This window comes from Tiliqua scincoides, chromosome 7, assembly GCF_035046505.1.
Source record: "Tiliqua scincoides isolate rTilSci1 chromosome 7, rTilSci1.hap2, whole genome shotgun sequence".
Lineage (NCBI taxonomy): Eukaryota > Metazoa > Chordata > Lepidosauria > Squamata > Scincidae > Tiliqua > Tiliqua scincoides.
Window position 1 is genome coordinate 39,732,191 of NC_089827.1, and position 27,567 is coordinate 39,759,757.

General features: G+C 44.2%; 1 protein-coding gene across 1 annotated transcript in view; it reads right to left on the minus strand.

Moving 5' to 3' along the window:
- Nucleotides 1–27,567, minus strand: part of PTPRO (protein tyrosine phosphatase receptor type O) — an 82,016-nt gene that overhangs the window by 3,765 nt on the left and 50,684 nt on the right. The window contains exons 16-25 of the mRNA XM_066633793.1: nucleotides 25,921–26,004; nucleotides 24,690–24,725; nucleotides 22,059–22,140; nucleotides 17,298–17,388; nucleotides 16,195–16,271; nucleotides 14,824–14,958; nucleotides 13,630–13,752; nucleotides 11,862–12,016; nucleotides 9,780–9,915; nucleotides 38–158 (exon numbers count right to left, since the gene is read on the minus strand). Coding sequence (XP_066489890.1) covers nucleotides 54–158; nucleotides 9,780–9,915; nucleotides 11,862–12,016; nucleotides 13,630–13,752; nucleotides 14,824–14,958; nucleotides 16,195–16,271; nucleotides 17,298–17,388; nucleotides 22,059–22,140; nucleotides 24,690–24,725; nucleotides 25,921–26,004 — 1,024 coding nt within the window. The 3' untranslated portion in view covers nucleotides 38–53. The remainder of the gene's footprint in view (nucleotides 1–37; nucleotides 159–9,779; nucleotides 9,916–11,861; nucleotides 12,017–13,629; nucleotides 13,753–14,823; nucleotides 14,959–16,194; nucleotides 16,272–17,297; nucleotides 17,389–22,058; nucleotides 22,141–24,689; nucleotides 24,726–25,920; nucleotides 26,005–27,567) is intronic.

The window sequence follows — 27,567 nt, forward strand, 5'->3', positions numbered from 1 at the left end:
GAGAGCATGGCCTCAGAGGATGGTTTTCCAAACTTACCGCCTGTAACCTGGAGTTATGACTTGCTGACATTCTCGTATATAACGTCGCTGATGCAGAACTGCTGCTTCTTCTTTAACCACATTAATTGCACACACTGGTGAATAAAAATGTATTGTTCCTGTGAAAAGAGAAGAAAAGCCAGTATAGACCCTAGCCAGGAGAAGGCCAAGTGGCTGAACCCAGATTCCCCCAGAACCTGCTGCGTATGGCCTGGCCCCAATCATTAGGAGTGAGCGACTTCTTCCTGATTTATCCCAAATATTTACACTGTTCCCCTACTCATTTTAAGGTAAGAAACTCTAAAGAAACTACTACACATTCTATCATCAGAAGAGCCTCATGATAAGGCTAAAGCATTAGGAAAGGAGTCATAGATCAAATAGGTAGAGTAAATGCAGAAGTTCGCTGGTTCAATCTCTGGCCACTGCAGTTGGGGTTAGAAAAGGTCTATCTGGAACCCTGCAGAGCCACTGCCTTATCTGTATAGTTATACTATATTGTTTATAAAGAACAAAATGGCCCAGCTTGGCCCAAGGCAGATTCATATGCCTTGATCATTAGGAAGGAGCTTTACACTGTACAGTGTTACACTGTAGTGTTTAGCATAGTATACATACTGTGGCTAAAAGTTCCAAATGAAATCTTGCCACGCTTGCCTTAGTCTCACCCTCCCTCCCCCCCCCCCCCAACTGTAATGTGGAGATTATGATACTGGCCTGCCTTGCAAGTGTGTTGCAAAGATGACTGAGACAATGCCTGATCACTACCCTAAACAAGTTCAAATGCGACGTTATCTTTCGGCCACTCCTTCAAGTTTCATCCTGGGATCCACATGAAAAGTTGGGGACCACATTATCATCCCAACTTGTGACTTCTACGGGTTGGGTAGGGCAGCCGGGTTCAGGATTGCAACAGCATTCAGACAGCAAACGTGTTTAGGTCTCAGGTTCCTTTGAAATGCAAACTTCCAGCCCATGTCTGCCCTCACACTCAGAAAGCTTCAGAGCTAGACAGCTAACCTGGCCAATTAATTTTCCATTCCATGAGGAAACCTGAAACTAGGTGAATGGCGAGTGCAGAATGGTTTCAGGTTTCCTACTGAGACATTCACAATGTGTCCTACTCCTTGAAATAACACTGACCTCTAGTGGCCAATGATAAAGACACCTTTTCCCAGACCAATGTAGTACTGAACAAATGACTGAAGCAGCCAAGAATTTTTCCCTGAAAGCACAAAGCATGGAGGGAGGCACACTTACTTCCAATGCTTCATGGACATGTGCCAGTCATATCCAATCACAGCTTCCCAGCATGTCCCCCGAGGGTTTGGAGGTGTGCTGTTCACCTTCAGGCTTGACACAACTATCACTACATAAGCTGCCATGTCAAGTCTGAAGCAGTTCCCAAAATTCCCGGAGGAGGAAAAATGCCAGCATGGGGATACTGGGTAATGCAGAGGGAGTACGGTGTAGTGCATAAAGTATTGGATCTGGGGAGACCTGGGTTCAATTCCCCCACTCAGCCCTGATGCACCCTGGCTGACCTTCAGCTAGTCACTCTCTAACCTACCTCGTAGGCTTGATGAGAAGGTAAAAGAGGGGGTGCGGAAGGACCGCCGATGCTGCTCTAAGCTCCTTAGAGGAAGAGCAGGCTATAAAAGACTATATAGAGTAGGCTATAAAGTTTTTAACTTGGTACAAACACTTGACTGAAAGAGGAGGAGAGAAAGGAACATTGTAGCAGCAAAGGAATGGGGACAACCTCTAGGGACACTGGAAGTATTTCATTTATAGAAGGGACCCCAAAGTGTTCTCCATAGGCATGCAAGCATCTATGCTTCCTCTGTTCTCTGTGGCCAGATAACACCTGGCACTGAGAGAAAGTGTAGAAGCGCAGAGATGGTTCTCCCACCAAATTGCCCCCATAGGAAATGCCCCCTCCCCCATACAAAGCACAAGCCAAACTCCATTATGCCGAATACTCCAGAGACAAGAGCCACACAATCTAGACCTCCAAAGGACACAAGTAAGTTGGAGCAAAAAGCAATCTTGAAGTCACAATGTTGTGGAGCCAACAGAATCCAGCAGACTGGGGCAGGTGGACTGAGCCATATGCTGTAGGGGCTGTGCCAACTGGCCGTAACTGAAGCCATAGGACAAAAAAAGGGACTCCATCCCTACAAATGTGCATGGAGAGAGCATATTACTCCCAATATACCTTCTGTGCAAATAGAATCTATGTCCATCATTTCTTTCATCATCACATTTGGGATTCCTTAGCTTAGAGTTGAGATTTGCTTTTAGAGAAAGTCTTTAATTCAGATGATGAAATGGGATTTCCTCCTCTCTCAGCCTCGTCCCAACTTTCCCTTAACGTGCTGGCCAAGGCATCATATCCTGCTTCTGAGTGTGAAGGGCTGGCTTGCTTTCGGGGTGTCCTGTAATCTTGATCGGGCTTTCTGAAGCATTACAAAGCCCTGGTGCCCACTGTGTTTGTGTGTGAGGGAGCGGATGTAGCGGGGCTGTGCCAACGGGGCAGGGGAAGAGGCCAGCTGGCAAACAGCAGGGCCTTGGAAAGCACACAGAAGTTGGCAGTCAACACGGTGGGGGGGGGGGGAGAAACTAACTGAATGCAACCATGCAAATAAGTGGAAGATACAGACCAGGAAAAGGAAGAGCATCTCACCTGACTGGCACAAAGGGATGAGCAACATCTAACAACAAAGACCTGGTTTATGTCAATGACTATTAACCAGACTACAAGTAGTAGTGGAAGGGCCACACTCCTTCATTGCTTTTTTTTTAAATCACAGATAATTAACATGTGAAGGAGAAAGGTACTTGAGAACCATTCTCTCTGACAAGTTATCTGCTGCAGGTTTGAGAGGCTTCCTGAGAAAGTAACCTTCATGGGACCCTTGCTATCTAGCTAGCATCTCCCTAAGCCTTGTGGGGGAGGGCGTTGACCGTAGTGTTTTCTGGGGGGGTGTTGGGGTGTCTTGAGGATTTGACAGTAGAGTCCCTTTGATGCCTCCTCAAGCCATGCCACCCATCTGCAAAATGGGAGCTCTCCCCCAGAGGCCCTTGCACCAGCGGAGGAAGCCCCTATTTGCAGATGAGAAGGGGAAAAGAAGTTCCCCTATCCACAACTGAGTGTGTCCCCCCACAGCCCCTTGCAGTGACTTCAGGTTTAAGATGGCAATGGACTATTGACTGAGGCTGCAATCCTAACCCCTTATGCCAGTGCTTTCCAGCACTGTCATAAGGGCAATGTAGCTCTGAGGTAAGGGAACAAACATTCCCTTGCTTTGAGGAGGCCTCCATGAGTGACATCCAACTGCAGGATGCAGCACACATGCCATTGGCACCACTATGCCAGTGTTGAAAAGCACTGACATAAGGGGTTAGGATTGCGCCCTGAGTGAGTCATTCTGCAGCCACAAAGGCTATGGATGCAAGGCAGAGGGTTAGTGCCAGGATTGGCACTAGTCTGCTTGAGGAAACAGAGCTCCCTAGGCAGTTGCCCAATGAGACCAACCTGTGATAACAGCCCTGTTCTCTGACATTGAGTTGTCTATGTTCCAGGAGATTATTTTTTTAATGTGGAGCAATAGATGGTATGCGATCTGCCACCTGAAATGGCAGAGTCGAGGAATAATTTTAGCACATTGTCTGCTGTTTGCACAGAACAGCCTGTAGCAGAGAGAATGGAAGAGCAAATGATTAGTGCTTGCTCTTTTCAATCTTCTGGTTTGGATGTGGGTGAGAGCACAAGTTCCAGGTGTAAGAACAAATTATCCACACCCACACTCATTGTGTATGTCACACTTTGTTGCTGGCAACCTTCAGTCTCGGAAGACTACGGTATCGCGCTCTGGATGGTGGTTCTGGCACAGCGTCTAGTGTGGCTGAAAAGGCCAATTCGGGAGTGACAATCCCTTCCACACTGGGAACAAGTGCAGTCTGTCCCTGGTCTGTCTCCCTGGCTATGGGCCTTCCTTCTTTGCCTCTTTGCCTCAGACCGTTGGCCAAGTGTCTCTTCAAACTGGGAAAGGCCATGCTGCACAGCCTGCCTCCAAGCGGGCCGCTCAGAGGCCAGGGTTTCCCACCTGTTGAGGTCCACTCCTAAGGCCTTCAGATCATCTCTTGCAGATGTCCTTGTATCGCAGCTGTGGTCTACCTGTAGGGCGCTTTCCTTATAGGAGTTCTCCATAGAGGAGATCCTTTGGGATCTGGCCATCATCCATTCTCACGACATGATGGAGCCAACGCAGGCGTCTCTGTTTCAGTACTGCATACATGCTAGGGATTCCAGCACGTTCCAGGACTGTGTTGTTTGGAACTTTGTCCTGCCAGGTGATGCCGAGGATGCGTCGGAGGCAGCGCATGTGGAATGTGTTCAGTTTCCTCTCCTGTTGTGAGCAAAGAGTCCATGACTCACTGCAGTACAGAAGTGTACTCAGGACGCAAGCTCTGTAGACCTGGATCTTGGTATGTTCCGTCAGCTTCTTGTTGGACCAGACTCTCTTTGTGAGTCTGGAAAACGTGGTAACTGCTTTACCGATGCATTTGTTTAGCTCGGTATCGAGAGAAAGAGTGTCGGAGGTCGTTGAGCCAAGGTACCCAAAGTCATGGACAACCTCCAGTTCATGCGAAGAGATTGTAATGCAGGGAGGTGAGTCCACATCCTGAACCATGACCTGTGTTTTCTTAAGGCTGATTGTCAGTCCAAAATCTTGGTAGGCCTTGCTAAAACGATCCAAGAGCTGCTGGAGATCTTTGGCAGAGTGGGTAGTGACAGCTGCATCATCGGCAAAGAGGAAGTCACGAAGACATTTCAGCTGAACTTTGGACTTTGCTCTCAGTCTGGAGAGGTTGAAGAGCTTTCCGTCTGATCTGGTCCGGAGATAGATGCCTTCTGTTGCGGTTCCAAAGGCATGCTTCAGCAGGACAGCGAAGAAAATCCCAAACAAGGTTGGCGCAAGAACACAGCCCTGCTTCACTCCGCTTCGGATGTCAAAGGGGTCTGATGTGGAGCCATCGAAGACAACAGTGCCTTTCATGTCCTTGTGGAAAGATCTGATGATGCTGAGGAGTCTGGGTGGACATCCAATCTTGGGTAGAATCTTGAAGAGGCCGTCCCTGCTGACCAGGTCAAAAGCCTTCATGAGATCTATGAAGGCTATAAAGAGTGGCTGTCGTTGTTCCCTGCATTTCTCCTGCAGTTGTCTAAGGGAGAATACCATATCAGTGGTGGACCTGTTGGCTCGGAATCCGCACTGCGATTCTGGATAGACGCTCTCTGCAAGTACCTGGAGCCTCTTTAGTGCAACTCGGGCAAACAGCTTTCCTACAACGCTAAGGAGAGAGATGCCGCGGTAGTTGTTGCAGTCACCCCTGTCGCCTTTGTTCTTGTACAGCGTGATGATGTTTGCATCCCTCATGTCTTGAGGTACTCCTCTCCAGCAAAGACAGAGGATTTCATGCAGCTCAGTGACGATGATCTCTTTGCAGCACTTTAGGACTTCAGCAGGGATGCTGTCTTTTCCAGGTGCCTTGCCAAAGGCAAGGGAGTCCGGGGCCACGTAAAGTTCTTCTAGGGTTGGTTCACTGTCAAGCTCCTCCAACACAGACAGGCACTCAATGTTGTTCAGCGCTTCTTCGGTGACTACATTTTCTCTGGAATATAGCTCAGAGTAGTGCTGCACCCAGTGTTCTATCTGCTGCGCCTGATCCTGGATGATCTCGCCTGCTGCAGACTTCAGAGGGGCAATTTTCTTCTGTGTTGGACCTAGGGCCTGCTTGATCCCATCATACATCCCCTTGATGTATGCTGCTGCTGCTGTATCCCCTTGATGTATGATGTCAGCTGCTATCTGTATCTGGGAACAGAGCTGGAGCCAGTAGTCATTAGCACATCTTCTGGCAGCCTGCTGGACTTTGCTGCGAGCAGCTCGGAGGAACTGCAGGTTGCGCTCACTGGGACAGGCCTTTTATGCTGCTTGAGCTCTCCTCTTTTCCTCAATGACTGGGGTCAACTCCTCAGAGTGGGCTTCAAACCAGTCTGCCGTCTTGTTGGTCTTCTTGCCAAATATGGACAAGGCGGTGTTGTAAACGGTATTCTTGAAATGTTCCCATCTGTTGGATGCGTTTGCATCGGCCGGGCCTGGAAGAGATTCCTCAGGTGCTCGTGCAAATTCCTCCACTTCCTTTTTCGTGTGATACAGTCGCTTTGCTTGCAGTTTCACTCTGCTGCACACCAGGGAGTGGTCAGTGTTGCAGGCAGCACCGTGATAACTGCGTGTGATCTTGATGCTGGGAAGGCTGGAGCGTTTGGAGAGAATCAGGTCGAGCTGGTGCCAGTGCTTTGATCTTGGGTGTCTCCAAGAGACTCTATGTTGGGGCTTCGTGTTGAAGAACATGTTGCTGACACAGAGACTGTGATGACAGCAAAATTCTAGCAGGCGATGGCCATTTTCATTCATCTTCCCAGTGCCGAACTGACCTAAGCAAGTGGGCCACAAACTGTGATCAGCACCAACTCTAGCATTGAAATCGCCGAGGATGAACAATAGCTCTTTTACAGGGATCTTCTTGATAGTGGTGGCCAGGTCATCGTAGAATTTGTCTTTGGCTTCTGCTGGAGACGACAGAGTCGGTGCATAAGCACTGATGAGTGTGACAGGTCCTGCTGATGACTGGAGCTGCAGGGACAAAATTCTTTCTCTTCCCACAGTAGGTGGGATGATGGATTCCAGCAGGGTATTTCTGACCGCAAAGCCAACGCCATGTTCCCTGGTTTCGTTTGGTGGTTTTCCCTGCCAGAAAAATGAGAAATTTCTCTCCTTGACAGATCCGGAATCTGGCAGCCTTGTCTCTTGAAGGGCGACGATGTCCATCTGCAGTCTGCTCAGCTCCATGTCGATGACAGCTGTTTTGTGTGCGTCGTCTATTTCTTGCAGGTCATCAGAGACGCCAGGTGTCATTGTCCTTATGTTCCAGGTGCCCAGTTTTAGGGCAGGAGTTTTCTGTTTTCTGTTGCATGGTGCAGAGTTGTCGATCCGCTTGTCGGTTTTCACCCTAAACCCCAAGCACCCCGTGAGGTTAACGGACCGTGGCGAGGCAACACCTTACTGGCTGGGGACTGCCCAGCTTAAGGCAGACGGAAGCTGCCCAATGAGATGCAATGACCTCTCCCACCGTCGGAAACAGCCCCTGGCATCACGTTCTACGCCAATCGAGCGAAGACTTATAACTGGTAAACTGCTGCTTCCCGTGTAGTGCCGACGCCGTATGGCGAAGTTGGAGTGTCCTCTTCAGTGCGCGAAGCCTGGGTAAAGAAGGTATGGAGGATATGCTGTTACCCATGCAGCAAATCCCCCCTCTCCACGTCGCTGGAATGGTCCAATGGAAAGGCAGAAGCCAATACAGTTGGTTCCAGTGGTGTCGCAGGAGTTGCCAGAACGTGACTGTGTTCAGCCATGAACTGCCTCAGGGACTCCGGCTCCGGATTTTGCCTCGAGGTTGACTCCTGAAGCCTTTTCCATAACTGGATGTAGCCACAAGGCAGTGGAGGTTTGGGATCAGAGTTTTCCTTCTCTCAGATGAGCTGCCTTCCCAGGCTGACGAGCCCCATCTACCCGGTGGCTGTTTAGTCGCCTCTTACAGCACGTACAGCCAAACTGAGGGCCTGTTCTTATCCCCGGCCCCTGGGGGATGACGCAGGAGTGGAGGGGCAGAAAGGAAGATTGTGGAAGCATGGATGGGGCTAATGGAGGGTTTTAATCATGCACTGGAGACATGATTAAAAATCAGAACCCACTTTCATTACCTTTCACTACTCCTTGTTGTAAGATGCCAAGCAGCCAATAAATAGCTGCCTGATTTAGTGGGGTTGATCAAAGCATAACATGTACCAGTGCAGGGGCTGGCATTCTGAGACTCAACTTGTATTACTTTTAAAAGGCAAAGTTTCTGGTTCTCATGGCATTAGAGAAATCTTTACAATGTGTGGGCAACGTCAGATTAAAGCACAGAAGCCAGAAAGAGGGCTGAAAGAGGTTCAATCAAAATCAAATGAATCTGATTTTTGATGGTGCTCAGACTGAGCCAAGCGTAGTTACTTGAAAATAAATCACTCCTACCTAACTCCTTGCTTGGTGATTCAGTGGCACCAATGTAGTGTCTGCTGAATCCATCAGGGGTGTTGAGGCCACCTTGGTGTAAGGGAACATTATTCCCTTGCCCTGGGGTAAGCCTCAGCTGCTGCCATGGGCCAACTCTGACCTGCATCAGCAATACGTCTGCACAAGTATGCAGCAACTGCTACCCTGCACATGCCTAACCTTGTCTGATCTTGGAAGCTAAGCAGAGTCAGGCCTGGTTAGTATTTGGATGGGAGACCGCCTGGGAATACCAGGTGCTGTAGGCTTATACCATAGTCTTTCGAGACTGAAGGTTGCCAACCAAGTATGCGTTGATCAGGAAGGTGGATCAGGCCCAGGAAGGAAGTTAGGATTTGGCAGGCGCTTCCTCCTCAAGCTCAAACTGCCCTCTTCCCTGCCCTGTTGTCTCCCCATCTCGCCCACTGCCCACAAAGTTCCAGCCCCTTCTGATCCCTTCGCAGCCATATGTGCACCGGTGGGTGTCTGGTGTCCATCATCATATGAACCCAGCCACTTGCCACTGGCAGCGGTAGCCAGGCTGCACTTTTATGGCTGTCACAAACATGTCAACAAACTGTTTATGCTACCAGAACATTTTTCCTAGTGGTGTAAATGGCTTATCAGACTGGAACATCAGTTCAGATTTACTTCCTTGTAGGTAGGAAGTACACTTGTAAGGAGGAAGTACACTATGTGCACTTAGTTTTTAGTATCATTTTCAGTTTCAGTTTAAAAATTTGAAAAACTGCCTGATGATATTCTCTAATCTAGAAAAATACACATTCCAAATTGTTTTGCAATAATGTCATAAGACCACTAGAGGGTGATCCTGCTATAGAGGTCTGTTATTCAGTAAATGTTTTCTTTTTCTAGACCTAGGCCAGTGATCTCCAAACTGAAGACTGCTATGCTCTACAAAGAGCCTCCCCAGGTAGGCTGCCATTGGCCCCACCAATCTCCTCCCATGTTCCATCTGCCCTGCTGAGTCTGGCAGAAAATCCAGGTGCAGGGCCTGGTGGGACAGCAGAACGCAGAAGCGGTGGGGTGGAACGAACATGGGAGAAGATCAACAGCAATGATGACAGCCTCCCCTGAGAAACGGTAAGCTCCATTCACGCAGGGGAGGGATTAGCAAGGCACTGGATCTGGCCTGCAGGCCACGGTTAGGAGAGCCCTGACCTAGGCAGTAGGAGAATCTCAGAACTTGGTCCTCTCCTCTTTGTGGAGTGGTTTAAAATCTCTTCATACAATACTACAGCTGTTAAAGGAATCCAAACCGCACTCTAATGGGGTTTACACAATTACAATTCAATGTGCATAAACTCAGATAATGCGGTCAATTCCCAAATTCCATCTGGAAAAAATGATCAAGTTAAATGGGCCTATGTGTATTGGGCTGCATGTATGTGGGCTCCATATGAACATTACGTCCCTGTGTGAATAGCCAGCAAAGCTGGAGGTGGAACAGGAAGAAAGGTGAAGCCTTGCTCACACTCCATTCCAAGCACAGGAAAATGAACAGAGAAAGTATGTTCCCTCTCATCCCTTTGAAACATAAACAACTGAAAGACATACCTCTGTCTGTACCATGGACATCCTACAAGATCGCATGTCGGACACCAGTCCCAATATATCTACAAATTCATGATCACGTATGTGCTGTAAGAGCCGATCCAATGCTATAAAAGTTCCTGTTCGTCCCACGCCGGCACTGCAAACCACACATATCATACATGTCTTCATTTGGGGAAGGTGTTTTTATTCCTGCACATGTGCATGAGTGAAACACCACATGAAAAGCACCTTGATGAGACTGTATTCATGACTGCATTAAAGTTCTTTTTAGCAATGTCTCACTGTTGCACACATGTATTCCTGCACATTGTATACTACTAGATCAAGACAGTTGCTTTGCAGTGTTCTGCCAACAAGCATGTAATGCAGAAGGGGAAATAAACACATGAATGAAAGGAAGTGCAAACTGCAGCTATGAAGATGTCCTTGGACATTTCTTATCAGGTGGACTAAGTCAGAAGGAACGTATAGCAACACACTATTCCACGTGTCTTGAGCAGAGTGTGACCTCTCCATTCAGCGTATACATTAGAGCAAACACCCAGAATCCGGTGAACTTCAACTTTCCCATACAAGTGCTGCCAACCCAGATTAATTTTGAGTGCCCCCAAATAGATAATATAAATGTTCCAAGTTTTTGAATTAATTTTGACAATTGCATCTGTGTGACTGAGAACACTCTAGCATTTCTGAATGATCAGACTTGGACAGGGAGGGTCAACCTTCACATGTGAGTGTCAACAATGCAATAAACAAGTTTATCGTTCATATGTACCAAAGTTTAGTACAACTTCAACACAGTCTGAAAAGAGGACGGAAGGAAGGCACCAAAGCAGCAACAACAGGAAAGACAACCACTGAAAAGGGCAGACTTACTGGAAAGCCTGGTTGTGGAATTATTTTTCTTAATGTAGAACACATGCAATGTAGAAGATGGTTTCAGGTACAGATAGCTATAGACTCACAGCCCAATCCTATTCAGTTCTCCAGTGGCGGTACTGCTGTGCCTATGGGGTTTGCACTGCTTCCTGTGTTGGGGGTGCAGTCACAGAGGCCTCCTTAAGGTTGGGAACATTTGTTCCCTTACCCCAGGGCTGCAATACAGTTGCACTGGTGCTGGAAAGTTGGATAGGATTGGGCTGTCAGGTTCCACTAATTCTACCCACAGTGGGTGTTTCTGGAGATTTGGTCTCTGAAGAAGCATTTTCTCACATGATGCTTTTGTACACTGCATTTTCTGTTTTGAACTGTTTGCTGTGTTGTGCATCTCTTTGTTGAGGGGAAAGGTGGGACAAAAATGTTTTGACATAAAATAATTATTTTGCTCCTCAATATCTTAAAGCAGTGGTTCCCAAACTGTGCGCTGTGGCTCCCTGGGGAGCCACAGAAACCACACTGGGAAGCCACAGGATCCTCACAAAAAACCAGCTGCCCTATACAATGTATAGGATTGTAGCCCTAATAGGAAGCTGCGGCCAATGCCCCTGTAGGAAGGCTTGGCCAATGGCCCTATAGGTCAAGGGAGTAGCCAGTCAAAAATGTTTGGGAACCACAGCCTTAAAGGCGTTGGATAAAAGATGAACACTTATTTAAATATGGTGATCCAAAAGGAATGTTACCATTTTGGTAAAATGTAAATATACTTGTTAACTTGTTGGTTAGTTATTAGTTTATGTTACAACTATTTCTTATGATGATGCCATAGTAAAAAGTCTTACTCTTTAAAGTTCTCCAGTTTAAAGTGGATGTGAAAAGGGGTAATGCCTAAATATTTTTGATTGGTGGACTTGTGCCATGTTCACCCTAACTCATTTGCTCGCCCTTCATCGCATGCAAAATAAGGCAATAGAAAGAACTGATCAAGCACCTGAAAGAGGAGAGCTGAGTGATAGGAAATCAAGCAAAGCAACTGCCAGATGAGGAAGGTGGTGGAGAAAAGATCTGGCCTTCATGATTCCATAAACTTTAATGGGTGCTTCTCTTACACACACAAGACAGAGTCATACAATCATTTTTGTCAACATGTGGAAGGCAAGGCAACTCTTGTTTTACTGACAATCAAGGGGAAAACGAGGCATTTACCTGCAGTGTATGATCATGGGGCCTTTACTTCTTGTCGCCTGCTGCCTTACCATCTGTACAAATTGCAAGATGCTCTCTGCGGCATTTGTGGGAGGGACTCCATGGTCAGGCCAAGCTGTGTAATTAAAGTGCATCACGTCCTGCACCTCGTCTGCCTAGAAAGAAGGAACAAAACTCGTACAGATTCTCCTTGGTAATTATAAATAGGGTGAGTACATGTGAAACACAGTGAAGGATAAGGGTGGGTTTGCTTTCAGTCCACGTGCTTTTGAAACCCAAAGGAACCACATTGATTCAAGGTGCAATGAAGTCTTTCTACCTTTTTAGCTATAGCACTTTTCTTTCAAAGAAAGCAAGCAAGCAAGAAGATCTCAGAGATTACATAGGACTCTACACATTTTGTTGTCTTAAAAGTTAGACCTATTCTTGGGTATATTTGGGGTGCAGAATTCAAAAATGGCAATTGTTTTGCTCAATTAGGTCTAGTTTGGGGGGGTATGGCAAAGCTTTCTTATGAGGAAGCTAAGACACCAGCTTCCTCATGAGGAGGCTGCTTCAATCTGCACATGTGGCTATGCTGTATCCCCAAAACTAGAACAAATCAGGCAAAACCAATGCCATTTTTGGATTCAGCACCCCAAAAATATCCTAAATTTGTTCAAACATTCTTGGCAACTAAAAAAAAAAGGGTGTGTGTGTGTGTGTGTTTTGTATGCCTGTGTTATCAGGAAAATGAACCCTGCCAGATCAGGCCAAACATCGGTGCAGTGCCTCTCTTTCCACACTAGCCAGCCAGTTGTTTCTGGGAAGCCCAAAAGCAGTACATTGTCTTCCAGCCCCTGGACTTCAGGTGCAAGCTGCCTCTGAAACATGCAAGTTTCACACAGCCATCTGGACGAATAGCCATTGATTGGCCTGGCCATCATGAATGCATTTAATCCCATTTTAAAGGCATCACCTCATCATGTGGCAGCAAATTATATCAGTTTTAAGTTAAGTGAAGAAGATTGGCCTGTCATTTGAAGCGTCAGCAAACTAAGACTTGCTTCACCTTATGTTTGTTTGACACTGGAACTGGAAATTAGGAGAAGAGCAGAGGGAGAGTGATCTTTGGGACAGCTGCATTTAATCCTCCTCTGAGAAAAGCACATGTGAATGTAGGAATCCCAGAAGGATCCTGAGCAGGATGTGACTAAAGGACAAACCTCCCACTCAGCACCCTGGCAGCACTTAATTTAAAAACAACAACTTACTAGGACAGGATACCTATGTCTCCATTGACCCAGGAGTATTACAGGAGAGACCCCCTTACCTGGGAATGGTACTGCAATGCAGTGTTTGAGAATCAAATGCATTCAGTGCAAATGAAGCAGAAAAGTTAATGCTGAATATTTATATAATACACAATGGATTATAATAATGTTCCTGTTGTCCCAGTTTTGGCTCTAGAGAGTTTTTCTAGCTAATGGGGTGGTATGAAATTTCCTTAGGTGCAGCAGAGAATAAAGATCAATGGAAAGCAACTGTGAGAGAGAGACAGTGAGCTCTTCCTGTATGCTTTCATATTCATACCAAACAGTGGGTGGGAACCCTTCAGAAGTGAATGGGGACTTGGATGGCTAATAAGAGTTGGGAATGGAATAGGAAAAAATCTCTGCCAAAAACAAGGCTTGAATTTCCACATGTGGCTCAATGCTTGGATGACCCAAGATTAGCAGGACTAGCATCATGAGTGAAAAGCAGTGCAAGACGCTTCACATTGACCTACATAGCTGATTCTGAAATTCCTAAACGCCCAGTCAGGCTGCTCCTCTTCAGACAGCATCTCCACCGTGATGTCCCCATATGGAACCGGCTCTTCTGTGAAAGGCCAGTAGTGGTCGCATTTTACCTGGAAACAAAAAGCAATCAAAAGTTCATGTTCATTCAAAACAAACAAACAAACCATTTACAGGCTTGGCAAGCAGCTCAGCAGAACATTAGGGCAAAGAATGGGTTCTCACATAAACCTGCTGGTAATACTGTGGCTGACACCAATGCGGAAAAAAAAGCCTTTGGGGTTTGCACAATATTAGCATTTTATGCTATAAAAATAAGCAGTGGTTTGTCTCTTTGGCATCAGGGACCACTGTGAAGGAAACAATAAGCAAATCCTGTCCCTTTTTCTGGATCCTTCCAGTGTTCTATGCTCCACCCCTCTCCCCCTCCTTCTCCCTTGCTTACCTCAGTTCTGCACCAGCAAAATGGCAGGCACAGAACCAAGGAGATCCAGTGGGGAGGTGGAAGAAACTTTCATGACTGTCCCCCCACCATAAAATGTAGTGCGCACTCCTTTGGCGAGGTTACATTGGCAGGGGAAGGAGGTTCATAGGATCAGGTTGTTATTGTATATACTTGCAATATATATATATTCTATTTGAGTATTATCTCCTTTTTTACACCTGCAATCAGTTAGTAGGCCATCCACCTCCTGAATACTGGGGGGAATTAACACTTGACAGTCCAACATTATGAATACAAATGTTTTGGAGATAGTGGATAGATTATTTTTGCATTTTTTTCACAATACTAGAACACGCAGTTACACAAGTAATGTTCAGCAGTTCTGGGCAGTATGTCTTCAAAACGCACAATTAACATGCAATTAATTGCCAAGTGATGTGATGATGGCCAGTGGCTAATATGGCTCTGAAAGGGGATTTGACAGATTTATGACAGGTTGGTCTATCCATGACAATTAGCTACAATAACTAACTGGACCCCTGATATCTAGAGGCAGCCTGTCTCTCTGACAACAAGAAGCTAGGACACACAACTAGAGATGACTATCGCCATCATTCCCATCCTGTGCACATTCAGAAGGAACTGCTTAGCCATTCTGGTGAAAACAGAATGTGGGGCTATATGGCCCTTAAGTCAGATCTAGTCGTTCCAGAGAGATACAGAGATTTCTATCACATACCCTTCTTTTCTCATTGCATTGTGTAAGCATAACAATGATTTGTGACTTCTGCTGGAGAACCATCTTCCAAAAGTCATTCCTCGTCTCTGGAAGTGGGCCCTGGGTTGCAATGTACTCTTGAGGAGAGTTGTAGCCCTAAAGAAAAGAAAAACCTCATAAACCACCATGTAGCTAGCATGTCTACAGGCCCTTCAGGCTTGATTTCCCTCAGAAATGTCTACGTGTGTTTTGCAAAGTGGATCACCGATACCTTTCCTTGAGACCTGATGCTTCTAAAACTGGGAATTTTGACATGACTTGAGTGTGGAGTGGCTGTTGGGCTTCCAAAAGGAACACAGATTAAGATGCTGAAAAGATCCACAGAAGGCATCCAGAGGCCCATGTAATGAGCTCCATGCACTGAGAAAAATGCTCTCAGTGGCACTCAGACTGTGGAATTCCGTACTCTGGGAGAACCAGTTTGCCCTCACTCTGCTTCTAAAGAGCTAGTGATTGCAGCGGGCTTTCAAGTTAAGCCTTTTTTTTTATTTTGCTAACTCTTTGGGATTTTTTATTCTGCTGTTTCCTATTTGGAGGTCTGCCCCCCCCAACTCCACTCATCTGCTACAGAACTCCTGCGCATTACAGAGAATTCTGGGTACTGTTTTAGGGTTACAAGCTCACTTCATATAGGCTGCCCCATGATGCAGAAAACACAGGACTGGGAATTCCACTTTACAATGTGAGAGAGAAAGCAAAGGAGTGTTCTCAGGAACACCATCGTTGCAAAGGCTGAAGTCTACTTTCTGCCCCATTGGGAAACCACGCCTGCCCCAGTCTGCAGAGTCCTATTCTGTTCTGTTTGTTGGTCACATTGGAATGGGATGAAATGTCAAGAATTGACCTTTCTTTTTCATAAATAAATATCCTGCCAAAAACACAGCCTATGTAGTTTACAGCCTATGCCAGTGTTTCTCAAACAGTGGGTCGGGACCCACTAGGTGAGTCGCGAGCCAATTTTGGGTGGGTCCTCATTCATTTCAATATTTTATTTTCAGTATATTAGAATTGATGCTACTATGGTATGTGACCACATTTGTGGAAATATTACAGACGTGTACTTTTAACAAGCTACTGTGTATATTCTTTTAACAATTATAGTAAATGGGACTTACTTCTGGTTAAGTGTGGGTAGGATTGCAGCCTAGGATTGTTAAAAATGTTCCTGCTTGATGATGTCACTTCCAGTCATGACATCACTTCCGGTGGGTCCTGACAAATTCTCATTCTAAAAAGTGGGTCCCGGTGATAAATGTGTGAGAACCACTAGCCTATGCAGTTCCCATCTTAATAATATCATTGCTTTGACTGATTTGAGTCCAAATTACTTACAGGAATATAGTTGGCATTAATGTAATCGGAGCCCTCTTCTTCATTCATGGAAACTAATCGAACACGGCTGAAATCATCTGCAATGAGAAAAGCACCAAACATGGATAGAGCACTGAGGTTTATTGCAAACCTATTGGACAGTTTCTAATTAAATCCGAAAGCTTAGCATAAATTTGCACACACTCTGGAAAAAGAAAATCTGCAGGCAGGCCAGCTTCTTGAATGCATCAGTAAATCCACAACTCTGTACAGTGTGGAGACACCTTCAAGATTGTTACTTATAAGAATTCTTCCCTGTGGGTCTCTTGGAGCTCATTAAAACTACTGTGACAACTCAGGAACACTGAATAGTAGATTCATTGCTAATAAATCTGAGCCGTAAGAAAGAAAGAAGGTAGGCAACTGTAAATATTTCTCATAATGGAAAAAAAAGATAGATTTAAATGGAGGGAAATCAGGTGATGTGCTTATCATCCATGTGTAGGTTATGCTTCTGTGCTCAGAATTAATTGCACACATTTGTCTGAATTATTCATTAGAAAAACATTTACAGGGGCATCATCATAGGAGTCCCAAGAGCCTTTTCCTTCGTTTTCTATGCCCCTTTCATGCACAAACATGCAGTACACTGGGACGCAGGAAGCTCATGAATGCTCATTCAGTTCTATTTCTTGCCCAGGTACAAGCATGGAGTTGCTGAGTCTTGCTGCACTTGGCTGAAAAGGAGGGTTGACTGAGATTATGGTAGGTGCACCAAGACCACCACATTTTCATAATCTGGTAACTGCCTGCTAGAAGTTGTGTGGCCATCAAGTGGTGGGGGACCAGGGTGCACCCTGATATACAAAGGCATGGCCAGCAGATACAGTTCCATTTCCCCTTCTGGCGTTCTTTGCAAGCATGAGCAAAAAAACAAGTGAACAGTCTCATGCCATTGTATTTCAAAGGGGCACCAGATTATGGGGTAGGGACGAGGCACTGGGATCAGATCACATCAGCCATTGTGTCACAGAACTAATACAAAATCAGTCTGGTATCAAATGAATTGCTGTGACAGAGACAAGAACACAGATATGAAAGGCACAGACTCATCTCATACTTACAAGGCAGGATATTAGTGTAACGATTTTTGCAGCGATTCATGGGAAGATCAGCAGCAAAGTGGGGGATATCCAGTCCTATCAGTTTTAGCTCCTGTGCAGGACAAACAAGCACCACTGTTATGCTAACGCATTTCTCTTCAAAGGGAAGGTTGTGACCTACACCTGAGCCATTCCTCTGCCAAGATGGGTCAAGTGAGGGACCCTGCTGGTATTTTTTTACTACTTCAGTTTTCAAAAGATAAATGAAAAGTAATAAAGGAGGAGGAGTTGGAGATAGGAGGAGAAAGAAAAAGAAAGATGGACCCATGAAGCAGAGAATGGAAAGAGGGTTCCAAATTGCAGGTTGGGATTGAATGCGAATCAGTCTAGTTTGGCTCTCAGCCTTTAGAAGGAGCAGCTGTAGAAATAAGATAATAAAATGCAATTTGCATCCTGTGTCAGACACTTATTCCACTGCGTGGAAAAGGTTCTTTTTAAATCAACTGACAAAATTTCATTTTACATGTGTCATGCCCATTCCACACATCAGAATCGCTGGGGAAAATGTCCTTTTACCTTTGTGTCAAAGGACTGAAAATAGTGGCATGATTGGGTGCTCAATCACCTTAGGCTTAGTCAATGGCCTGATTCATAAACTCACCAGGTTGTTGCGATGGAAGAACAAATGTGCCTCTCCACCATAGATGGGGGAGAGAAGAAATGTGGAAGGGGAGAGATACTGAGCAAATTGGCCATCCATTTGAAGCACCCATGTCACATCTTACACTATCTATAGCAGAGGTGGCCAAACTTTCAACTTTAGGGCTCCAGGAACTTTAACAACTGTGTAGAGGAGGGAATTTCAATAGGTGCAGCTTGTCAGAGATGACAAGCTACACCTGTTGAAATTTCTGCTACACAATTGTCCTCCATCATGCAAAGCCTCCCACCAGCCTTGTGTGTGAATGAAGCCGGTCTTTGTATTCTAGGCAGACCCCCCCCCTCCCCAACAAAGAAAAGTCTGGCTAAGAAGAAATTTGAGGAATGTTTAAAAGCTGATTAATTCCAAGGTGACTGATAAGATGCTGAAATGTGTTACTCTTTGAATAAGGGTACAGGTGTGCAACTTTTCTTTTCTTTTTTGCACATTGTGGTGTTTGGAAATAACTCTTGGTGCCTCTTTAATTATCTGCTCACATTATAGGCTAGTTAATTAAAACAGAAAACAATAACCCCAACAGATTGGACTAGATGACCTTCCAACTCTTTGATTCTATGAACACATACTGTGGTAAGGAAAGTTGCTTCCCATGTTCTGGTGGCAGAAAAAGAATTCTCTGAGTTCTCAAGTACTTGTTTGGCTACATGAGCCAATCCGTCCACAGGTTCTCATGGATAGCGAGAACACTCCACTCCACTCCACTCCACTCCACTCCACTCCACTCCACTCCACTCTCTTCTTTGTAGAAATAGCATCTCTTCCATTACATCATAGGTGTGGGTGAAAAGAGCATGTTCAAATTCTCTATACAGGCTCATGTGTGGATAAGTGAGCAACTGCATACAGAGAGTGAATGCCATCTACCAGATATCATAGGTAGGAAAGAATTTGCTACCAAAGACAGAGAGGGCTGTCCGCAGGACAAAACTCTCTTAAGCACCGAAGAGGAGGAGCCAACAGTGGATGAACAGACATGTCTTCAGGGGCTCCTGAGAGACAGTCTGTTTTCCCAAAAAAAACTGCAGTTCTGAAGAGGATCTGAAGATGTTTATCAGGAGAGATAAGATCTTTCCACAGTGCAGGTCCCAGAGATTTTGAAAGCCCGACCGGGTTGGGGGGGGGCTTTCTTCTCAGAAACCTAATCGTCAGGTACAGTATTGGGGGAGGTGCAGTGTCTGCAATCAAGCTGCTGGCTCCGTGTTAAGATACCATATGGAAGAAAAAGCATGAAGTGTAAAGTTTAAGTTGGAAATTTAAGATATGTATGTGTTAATATTGTCCCTGGCTTTGATTGACTGATTAAAAGCCCTGGATACAATGAAGGCGTTAATGAGAAACTTTTTAAGGATGTTGAAAGTGCTCTTTATCTTTGCAGTGGAATAAATCGTGGATTATAACTATAAATATAATTTGGTGTGTAGACTAAAATCCAGAATTACTTGTTGACATAATTTTTATTAGATTTGAAAGAGTTTTGTCTTCTTGAGACTGTTTCTTTCGTCTTGTTTTTCTCCATTAACCACATTGTTATCTGTAAGAAAAATTCGAAGAATGCCTGACTGAAAAAACATGTGGTGGAAACATGTGGACATCTTGTGGATTAGAGAGAAATTGCAAGATGGAGCTTGTTCCAGATATTTGGACTCAAATGATCCTCAAAAATTTGGAAAAATTGCTCACAATGAGAAGACAGCAGTTGAGTTGGTCCTTGCAGATTCAAGTCAGTTTAAAGACTCTCTCTCAACAGATAGATGTGTGCAAGGAGCAACTGGAAGATGTAAAGAAAACAGAAGATAAACAGAAGGAGAAAGCGGAAAAGCTGATGGTGAGGGATGAAATCATCATCAGAAGAGTGGATACAGAAATTAGAAGAGTGGAAAATCAACAGGATCTAGAGGGGAAGCTGATGGAGATCGAAATAGAGAAGATGGACAGAGTAACATGGGTGCACAAAATACAAAATTTGTTGGAACAAGAAGAAGAAAATATGTCCCAGTTAATTGGAAGAATGAACATACCTTATACAAGAAAGTGTGGGCTTATTGGATTCTATTATGGAGATAATTAAAGATATTACAGGAGAAAAAAATGGAAAGAAAGCAAGAAAAAGAAACCTGAGGGTTAACCTGAGGGTTAAAGAAAATTGGAGGATTTTATTTCGTTAATAACTGGTTTAAATTTACTTAAAAAACAAATATATATGAAATTGATATATATGAATTAGAATGAATTAGAAAAAATAGCTGGAAATGTTAGCGTGTGGATGAATTGTTTTATAGGTGGTTATTATGTTAAAGAAAAAATGTAATCAGATTGGAGAATTAGATTGGAGAATGGTAAAGAACATATTATAAGAGATTGTTGGTTTTATTATAATTTGGAAATTAGATTATTATTTGATATTAATGAGTAATTGAACTAGTTGAGATGATAAAAGGGAATATTTAGAAAATATAGGAAATTAGGAAAAATCTATTATATTTGATATAAGAAATATATAAATGAGTAGAAAGGTTAGAATTAGATGGAAGAATTGTTTAATATGTTGTTATACTTTGGTAATTAGATTATTTTGTTTTAATATTAATGAGTAATTGAAGTAAGTTTATGTTTGATAGAAAGTGAACATTTAGAAAATATAGTATAGGGCATTAGAGAAAATTTAGTATATATTATATCAATAAATGGATTAATAAGAAGCAGAAGTAGATGAGTAGTAGGAGATACAGTAGGAGTAATGGTATAGTACTCCTAAATGTATGTTATATGTTTATATGTCTGTGTGTGTTAATTAAAAATAAATAATAAAAAAACTCTCTTACGCACCAATAGCTTCTTGTTCTAATCTAGGCTACAGAAGGGCCCTTCACTAGTTGCTAGTTTTACTTCCTACCAAGCAGAGGCTGGTTCCATGTATGAGCTGGTCCTAAGCTACTAGGATCCTGAACAGATATACATCAATCTGCAAAAGAGGGTGTCATATTCATGAATGCGCCTGCAAGTAACCACTTCCTTTTTCATGCAGTAAACTAACACATCAAAAGAGATAGATTTTTTGAAGCCCCCCCCTCTGATGTGCTAGATTTCTAGATTCAGAGCCAGACTAGATGATCAGCCCTAATGGATGTGCACACTCACAGAGCATGCATGCCCCCTGGTTAGTTCTTTAAATCAAGTGGGGGGGGGGGTTCAACCAAACAGGCTCTCTTCACACATCACCAAACTAACTTTAAAAGTAAGTTTCACAATGTGTGGGTGGGGTAGGGGTGGTTCAGCTCCCACACACCCCATCAAAGAAACTTCCTCAGAAGTGAAAGGAGAGGCCAAGGCAAGCATGTGCAGTGAACACACATAGGGCGCAATCCAAACCTGCGTTGGAGCAGGCAAACCAGAAGGCTTGCGCTGCATCCAACGCAGGTTTGTTGGCTGCAGTGGCTCAGCCAGAGGCAAGGGGAAGCTCTTCCCCTTATCCCTGGGTAAGGGCTGCGCCCCCCAATGGGGCTCCTTGGAACTGTGACACCTCTGGAGATGACGCAAGTTCAAGGAAAGCGGAGCGGCTTGAAGCTGCTCCGTTCTCCCAGGAGACGGGGGTTGGGATCCGGCATAACCGCCTGGTCCCAGCCCCGCCTTCAGCTCCCCGGGGCCACCCATTGCCCGCCCTCTCCCTGCCCAGAAACTCCCCCATCCCGACTCCTCCCTGCCCCCCCCACATCTACCTTCACCGCTTGTGTCGGCGCGGGTGCGCTGGCACAAGTGGTGGGGAGGAAGCCGCCATGGAGGCTCCTGCTGGCCTCTGTGTGTCGGCACATCTAGATGAACGAACCGACGCAGCTTCGTCCCACGGAGGCTCAAACATGCTTTACGGCACGTTTTTGGCCCTCCCGGGGCTCCTATGCCAGCATAACTGCTGGTTAGGATTGCACCCATAGTTGCATAGGGCTGTTTGGGAGAAAAAAACATCACCTGAACTGACCACTTTGAGAGGATCATTTTTTTTAAGGCTACAGCAGAGTAGTAAAGAGACTACAGTAGTTGAAGCTACAATCGGAGTTGGGACTTACCTCAAACTGCAGAGAGAATTTGTAATCAGAATCTTTAGCCATATCCTTGATGTAGCTGTCAAAATCATCCAGCTGGACAGGGCTTTTAAAAAAAAACACACACACAAAAACAGAGAAAGTCTGTCATTCACACAAAGCCATTATCTGATAATCAAGCAGTGGAACTGAGCCACAGTCAGATAGTTCATTAAGTGCTCCATGACTGGATCTAAAGGGTCTGGATTTAGACTGCAGAAGGTCTATAAAAATGTCAGGCATTTTCATGCAAATAGAAGACTGCTTCCTTTATTAAGGAATAATAAACTGGCAGAATGAGCATTCAACCAGTGATGACTGCCTTATGGCAGCTGCAAAAGGGCTTCCGGTGACATGTGGAGCTGTATGCTTCCAGATTGCCACCAACGGTCCCATGCCTGATGGCAGGGTGCTGGAGATTTGCTGACCAAGGTAGGCTGGCAGGGGAAGCAGGATAGGGCGAGGGAAGGGCAGAATGGAGAGGGTAGAACAGGGTGGCAGTGGGGACATTGAGGAGGGAGGTCAGGTCTGGGAAAGGGATGTGTTCAGTAGTAGTGGGCGCTGAATCCTAGCCCCCATTTCCAGATCCAATCCTGCAACCTAGGCAGACCGGCACCAGTGATTTCATTGGTAGGAGTCTGAGTAAACCCCTTAATGCCACTGAAGCTTTCACAGAGGAGATCTCCAGAGGATTGCCTTTATTTATATTGCCTGCACTTATTCTGTGAGATAGATTAGGCTGAAAAATGATAACTGATCCAAAGACCATGCAGAGAGGTGGTACATTTTAACACTAGAGCTGAAAAGAATCCCCTTGTTCCTTTTGGATCTCCTCCCTGGCAAATGTTATCCAGGTGTACACATTTGCATAATGAACATCAGCATCTGACATCTCATCAAATGGTAGCATTCAGCATTTGGTACTATCTGACATGGAGCTGTCAACATACGATGGTATCCAAAATAGAACAACCACTATTTGATAGCATCTGACAGCTGTCTTGCAACAGCATTTAATGAGATTTGTACTCGTTACATTCATTCAGCAACCAAGAAACATCCCCTTGAAAAATCTGAATTGCAAAATCTGAAATTACAGAATGTTCGGAAAATATTTTTTTCAAAATGTTGCCTCCAAATATTGTCCCAGCTCCCATTAAATCCAAACTTACCCACATCATTTCCAATCCAGGGTAACCAGCCACAGAACTGTAGCTGAAAGCATGAGCCCTGGTTCAATCGAAGTTAAGCCTAGCTCTCACTACCAGTAGATGAGGTGGTAAACATGTTTCTTGACTGTACCATTTAACATTGAAGCAAGGGGAGGAGAACTTGCATGACTGAATGTTGTTCCATACCAATGAAATTTCCTGAACATAAACAATTAAACCATCACACCTACACCATCATGGGCTAGGTTGGAACCTTTCATTCTGACAACTAGTTATCTATATGTACGAAGGAGTATTCAATCATACTATTGTGGAATCCAGAAACAGAATCGTCCATTGAGTAAACTTGTCTTCATTTGTTAGATTTATACACCCTGAATAATGAAGGAGAGCCAAACACTTTCTTTTGCCTAATTATAGTGTTCTTATTTGCAAATACTAGAGCATGTGCACACATTTCTTTTCCCATTTCGTTGAAGCACCAGCCCCCAAGGAGCTTGTCTCTTATCAACAGTTAATTACTCCTGTTTACCTGTTAGCATTAATGATCCAGTGCATAATTAGCAACTGTCATTAGAGCTCTGTGTTGAGAGAAGGGAACAGAACTGATAAGAGATAGTTCTCGAGGTTTTTCACACTTTGTCATTGTTAAGTAAAGGTGAGTTCTGTTGGAATCGCTAACTGGAGATAATTGATTTTTCTCCAATGGCTAATTTTCTTCCAATCAGGAACATGTTTCATTGTGCACTCTCTGCCAGGAAGATTAAAGAGAAGCACACAATTTATCTTGCTTGAATGGAATTGTCAGGGTCCAGGTTTTGGAGTAGGGGGTGGGCTAGACAACCTTGCGCCCTCCTCTCCTTGCTGACATTCATTTTTCTCATCATTACTATTCCTCATTTGGCAGGGAGAGAGTTGACAGGAGAATGAGTGGCTGAGCAAGTGAGCTGGGTGTGTGTGTGTCAGCTGTTCCTTCATTTCTTCACTGCCATTCTTTGCTTGCTTGCCCCTTGGCTACAAAGGGAGGGGGGATATCCATGGTTTCACATAACCATGGGGGTTCCAGAACAGAATCCCCAGGGATACAGGGGCACACCTGCACACCATGTTATTCAGATGTGTGACAAGATGGAAGATACAAAGTCATCAGGGAAGGACCCATAGCTAAAGTGAACTTGAACCTCAGTGGCAGAGCTTTGCATGCATATGGTTCCAGATTCAGGAAGTAGGGTTGGAAGAGGCCTCAACAAAAGACTCTGGAGAAGTGCAAGTAATCAGATTAGTCAAAACTGGGCTGCAAATTAATGGTCTGACTCAACCGTCAAACGGGGGGGGGGAGGGCTTGCCCCACTGACTTTGGGAGGATGCATATGTAGACACTAAGTAGACATAACTGCAAAACTGACATAATTCATTTCTCTTAGTATTTACAGAACAGACATACTTGGTCAACTTTCTCTTCTTCAATCCATTTTTACTCCTGTGGGAAAAACAGAACCCCACTGTTAGTTTTCACAGCCACATCTGTGATCATGTCATTTTGTCGGATGGTGTACCACCATCAACATTTAAATGTACAATTGAGGACAGGAAATGTAAGTTACCCAGCACATTTCAATGCATTAATTTGTAAAATTGAATGATTAAAACTGGTCAGATTTCAAAAGTATACCAGTTGGAGGGAGGAACCTACCCTTGTAGAACAGACTTTCGAATCATGAAGGATCGTTAAGTAAAAAAAAAAAGACGATTTTTAAACTAAGAAACATAAAAGTTCACATGAAGAGAACTCTGTGCACTAGCTAAATCAGTGCCCTATGAAAGGCCATTCAGTAACATTGGTTATAGGTAAAGTGCACACATCTCTTGGCTATTGTTGTCTACATTACAGCCAGTTAATGGTGCTGAACACTGCTTCTTCACAATAAGGTGGAAACAGAATTAAAATGGAGGTCTCAAACTATCACTAAATATAGAGCTCTATTTTTCAACCATTCTTTTCCTCATGGCCAGCAAAGGCTCTCAGTAGCATTAATTAAATGTTGCTTGCAAGTCCTGTGTGTCGAATGGATTTCTGATGAGCACCGAAATAACCCCTTGAATAGCCTCTCTTATTGCCTCAAAGTAAGTTTCTGTTCCCACAGAAGGAGATGTTCTCATTATCATATTTTTCTTTTTTATAGTGAAAGCAATTATACTATAAAAATTATCTCAACTATGTAAGAAAAATTAATCGGCTATTCATCACTAATCCCCCCCCCCCCACAACTCATCAGGAAAAGATAAAATGGACTGAACCTAAAAGGGGAAGTATTTAAATAAAGGTACAGAAGCCCCAAAATGCATCAATAGTGCTTTGCCTGTCCATACTCAACATTCACCACAAATCAGATGTGGAAAAAACATGGGAGGGCAACATAGAAATGTAACAATATGATAACATTATCAGAATTCAGAGTAAAAATAAATATCGTAAGATGGCAATTCTAGAGATAAAGGATTGAGCTAATCCAAGGTTGAAATGACACATTACACAGAGAACTTCTGCTTTCTCCAATTTTAAAATGTTGGGAATGGAAACCATTAAAGGCTTCCAAACAATGATGAAAATATAGCAGGACATGAACACTGTTTGACTATGGTTAAGGAAGAAGAAAACCATGAAAATGACTTACCAAGGGTTAATATAAAATGCCAAGAGGTAATCAGTCCAAAGGCATGAGGGTAACAGAGTTAGGAAAGCAAATACACTCCTACGCCTGTGAGTATTAATAGATAACATATACAGAGATTAAAATAATCAAGGAGGATTAGTAGGAAAAAAAGTCAAAAGATTCATACATTGCATATACTAGACAGAGACAGGGGTGCATGTCTTCAGAGAATTTTGCAATCACTCCAAGTGAGCTTGGTGTTTGGGACTGGGCAGGAAAGCCAGCGTCCTGAGAATCACAACTCACATTTAAAACAAACAGTCAAAATCACATTGCAATGTGATAATCCTTATGCATGCCTATTTTGATGTAAGCCCTATTCATTTCAATGGGGCTTACTCTTACGGAAGTGTATAGCACTGCAGTTTAAACCTGTTGAATTGCATGACATTTATGCAACTTGGATGCAGGGTTGCAGCTCAGACACCTAGCTCTTAAGGCCACAAAACTATGCACTCAGTGACTGGTGATACTTCAGAAGCCAGAATGACAGAGTAGGATTTAAAGTGGTTTTGGTGCTCTGCAGAACTCCTTACCCTTTTTGGTGAGCAGCAGTAGCAAAATAAATTAGGAGGTGTTCATAAAAAAAGTACACTGACATTTATTTGCTTCATCTATATATTGTGCCTTTCGCCACAATCAGTTTCTTTTAGAACGGAATTCTGATGTTTTTAAAAACATAATGGTTTTTCAGGTTATTCTGATTTCTGGATAACAAAAGGGGGGGATTACCTCATTAAACTTTCACAACAATTTTGTGAAAAAGTGTTGATCACCCAAAGGTGGAAGTTCCAAATGAGGGACTTCCAATTTTCAACTTCTCCTTTTAGCCAGCATGCCTCACTAGGAAATATCATAATGGGTTAGGCCAAAGCCCCTTTTAACCCAGTACCACCGACTCCTTCCCAGCAGCTGAATGCTGCCTGAAATCTTTTAATGGGAAATTGGACTTGGGACATTCTGCACGCAACATGCACACTCTGGTCCCTGTCTAGAAATTCCAGATGTGCTTTGCCACATGCTTCTTGATGGAGCACAAGCAGTGGCATAGCTGGGAGGGTGCAATATACAAAGTTTTGCAGGGAGCCTCATCACAGCGTGCAAGCGGCCCCTCCCCTTCAGAACCATTCTGGGCGGGGGGAGCAAAATGGAGGCGAATGCCACTGGGCAAATGAATGGATGGATAAGATTGTGCATTTTAATTTAAAAGATTAAAACAGACTCTTGAGAGCAGTATCTGAGGTGAGATGGAAGATGGGCAGAGTCATCCCATGCCAACTCTACAGCAGCATCCTCTAACCACAACTGTGGCACTTCTTGTACTGCAGTGGTTAAATAGCATTGAGTTGTTCAGTTTTAGATTTCTCATTCACTTTTTTATGCTTGGAACTTTAATTAGCCAGTATGTTTGATCTTCTGTATTTGGTGATACTAGCACGCTCTTTATCAAAGAAGCCCCCCCAAAAGAAGAGATTAAAGATTGTTGTGAGTGATTATCTGCTTCTAGGAACTCAAAAAAGGAAGCGAAGTTTGGAATTCCACTTAGTTCATTAGCAGCATCAACATTTTCAGGGCTCGCTGGTGGCTTTAATTCGGTTTAAGCATTTA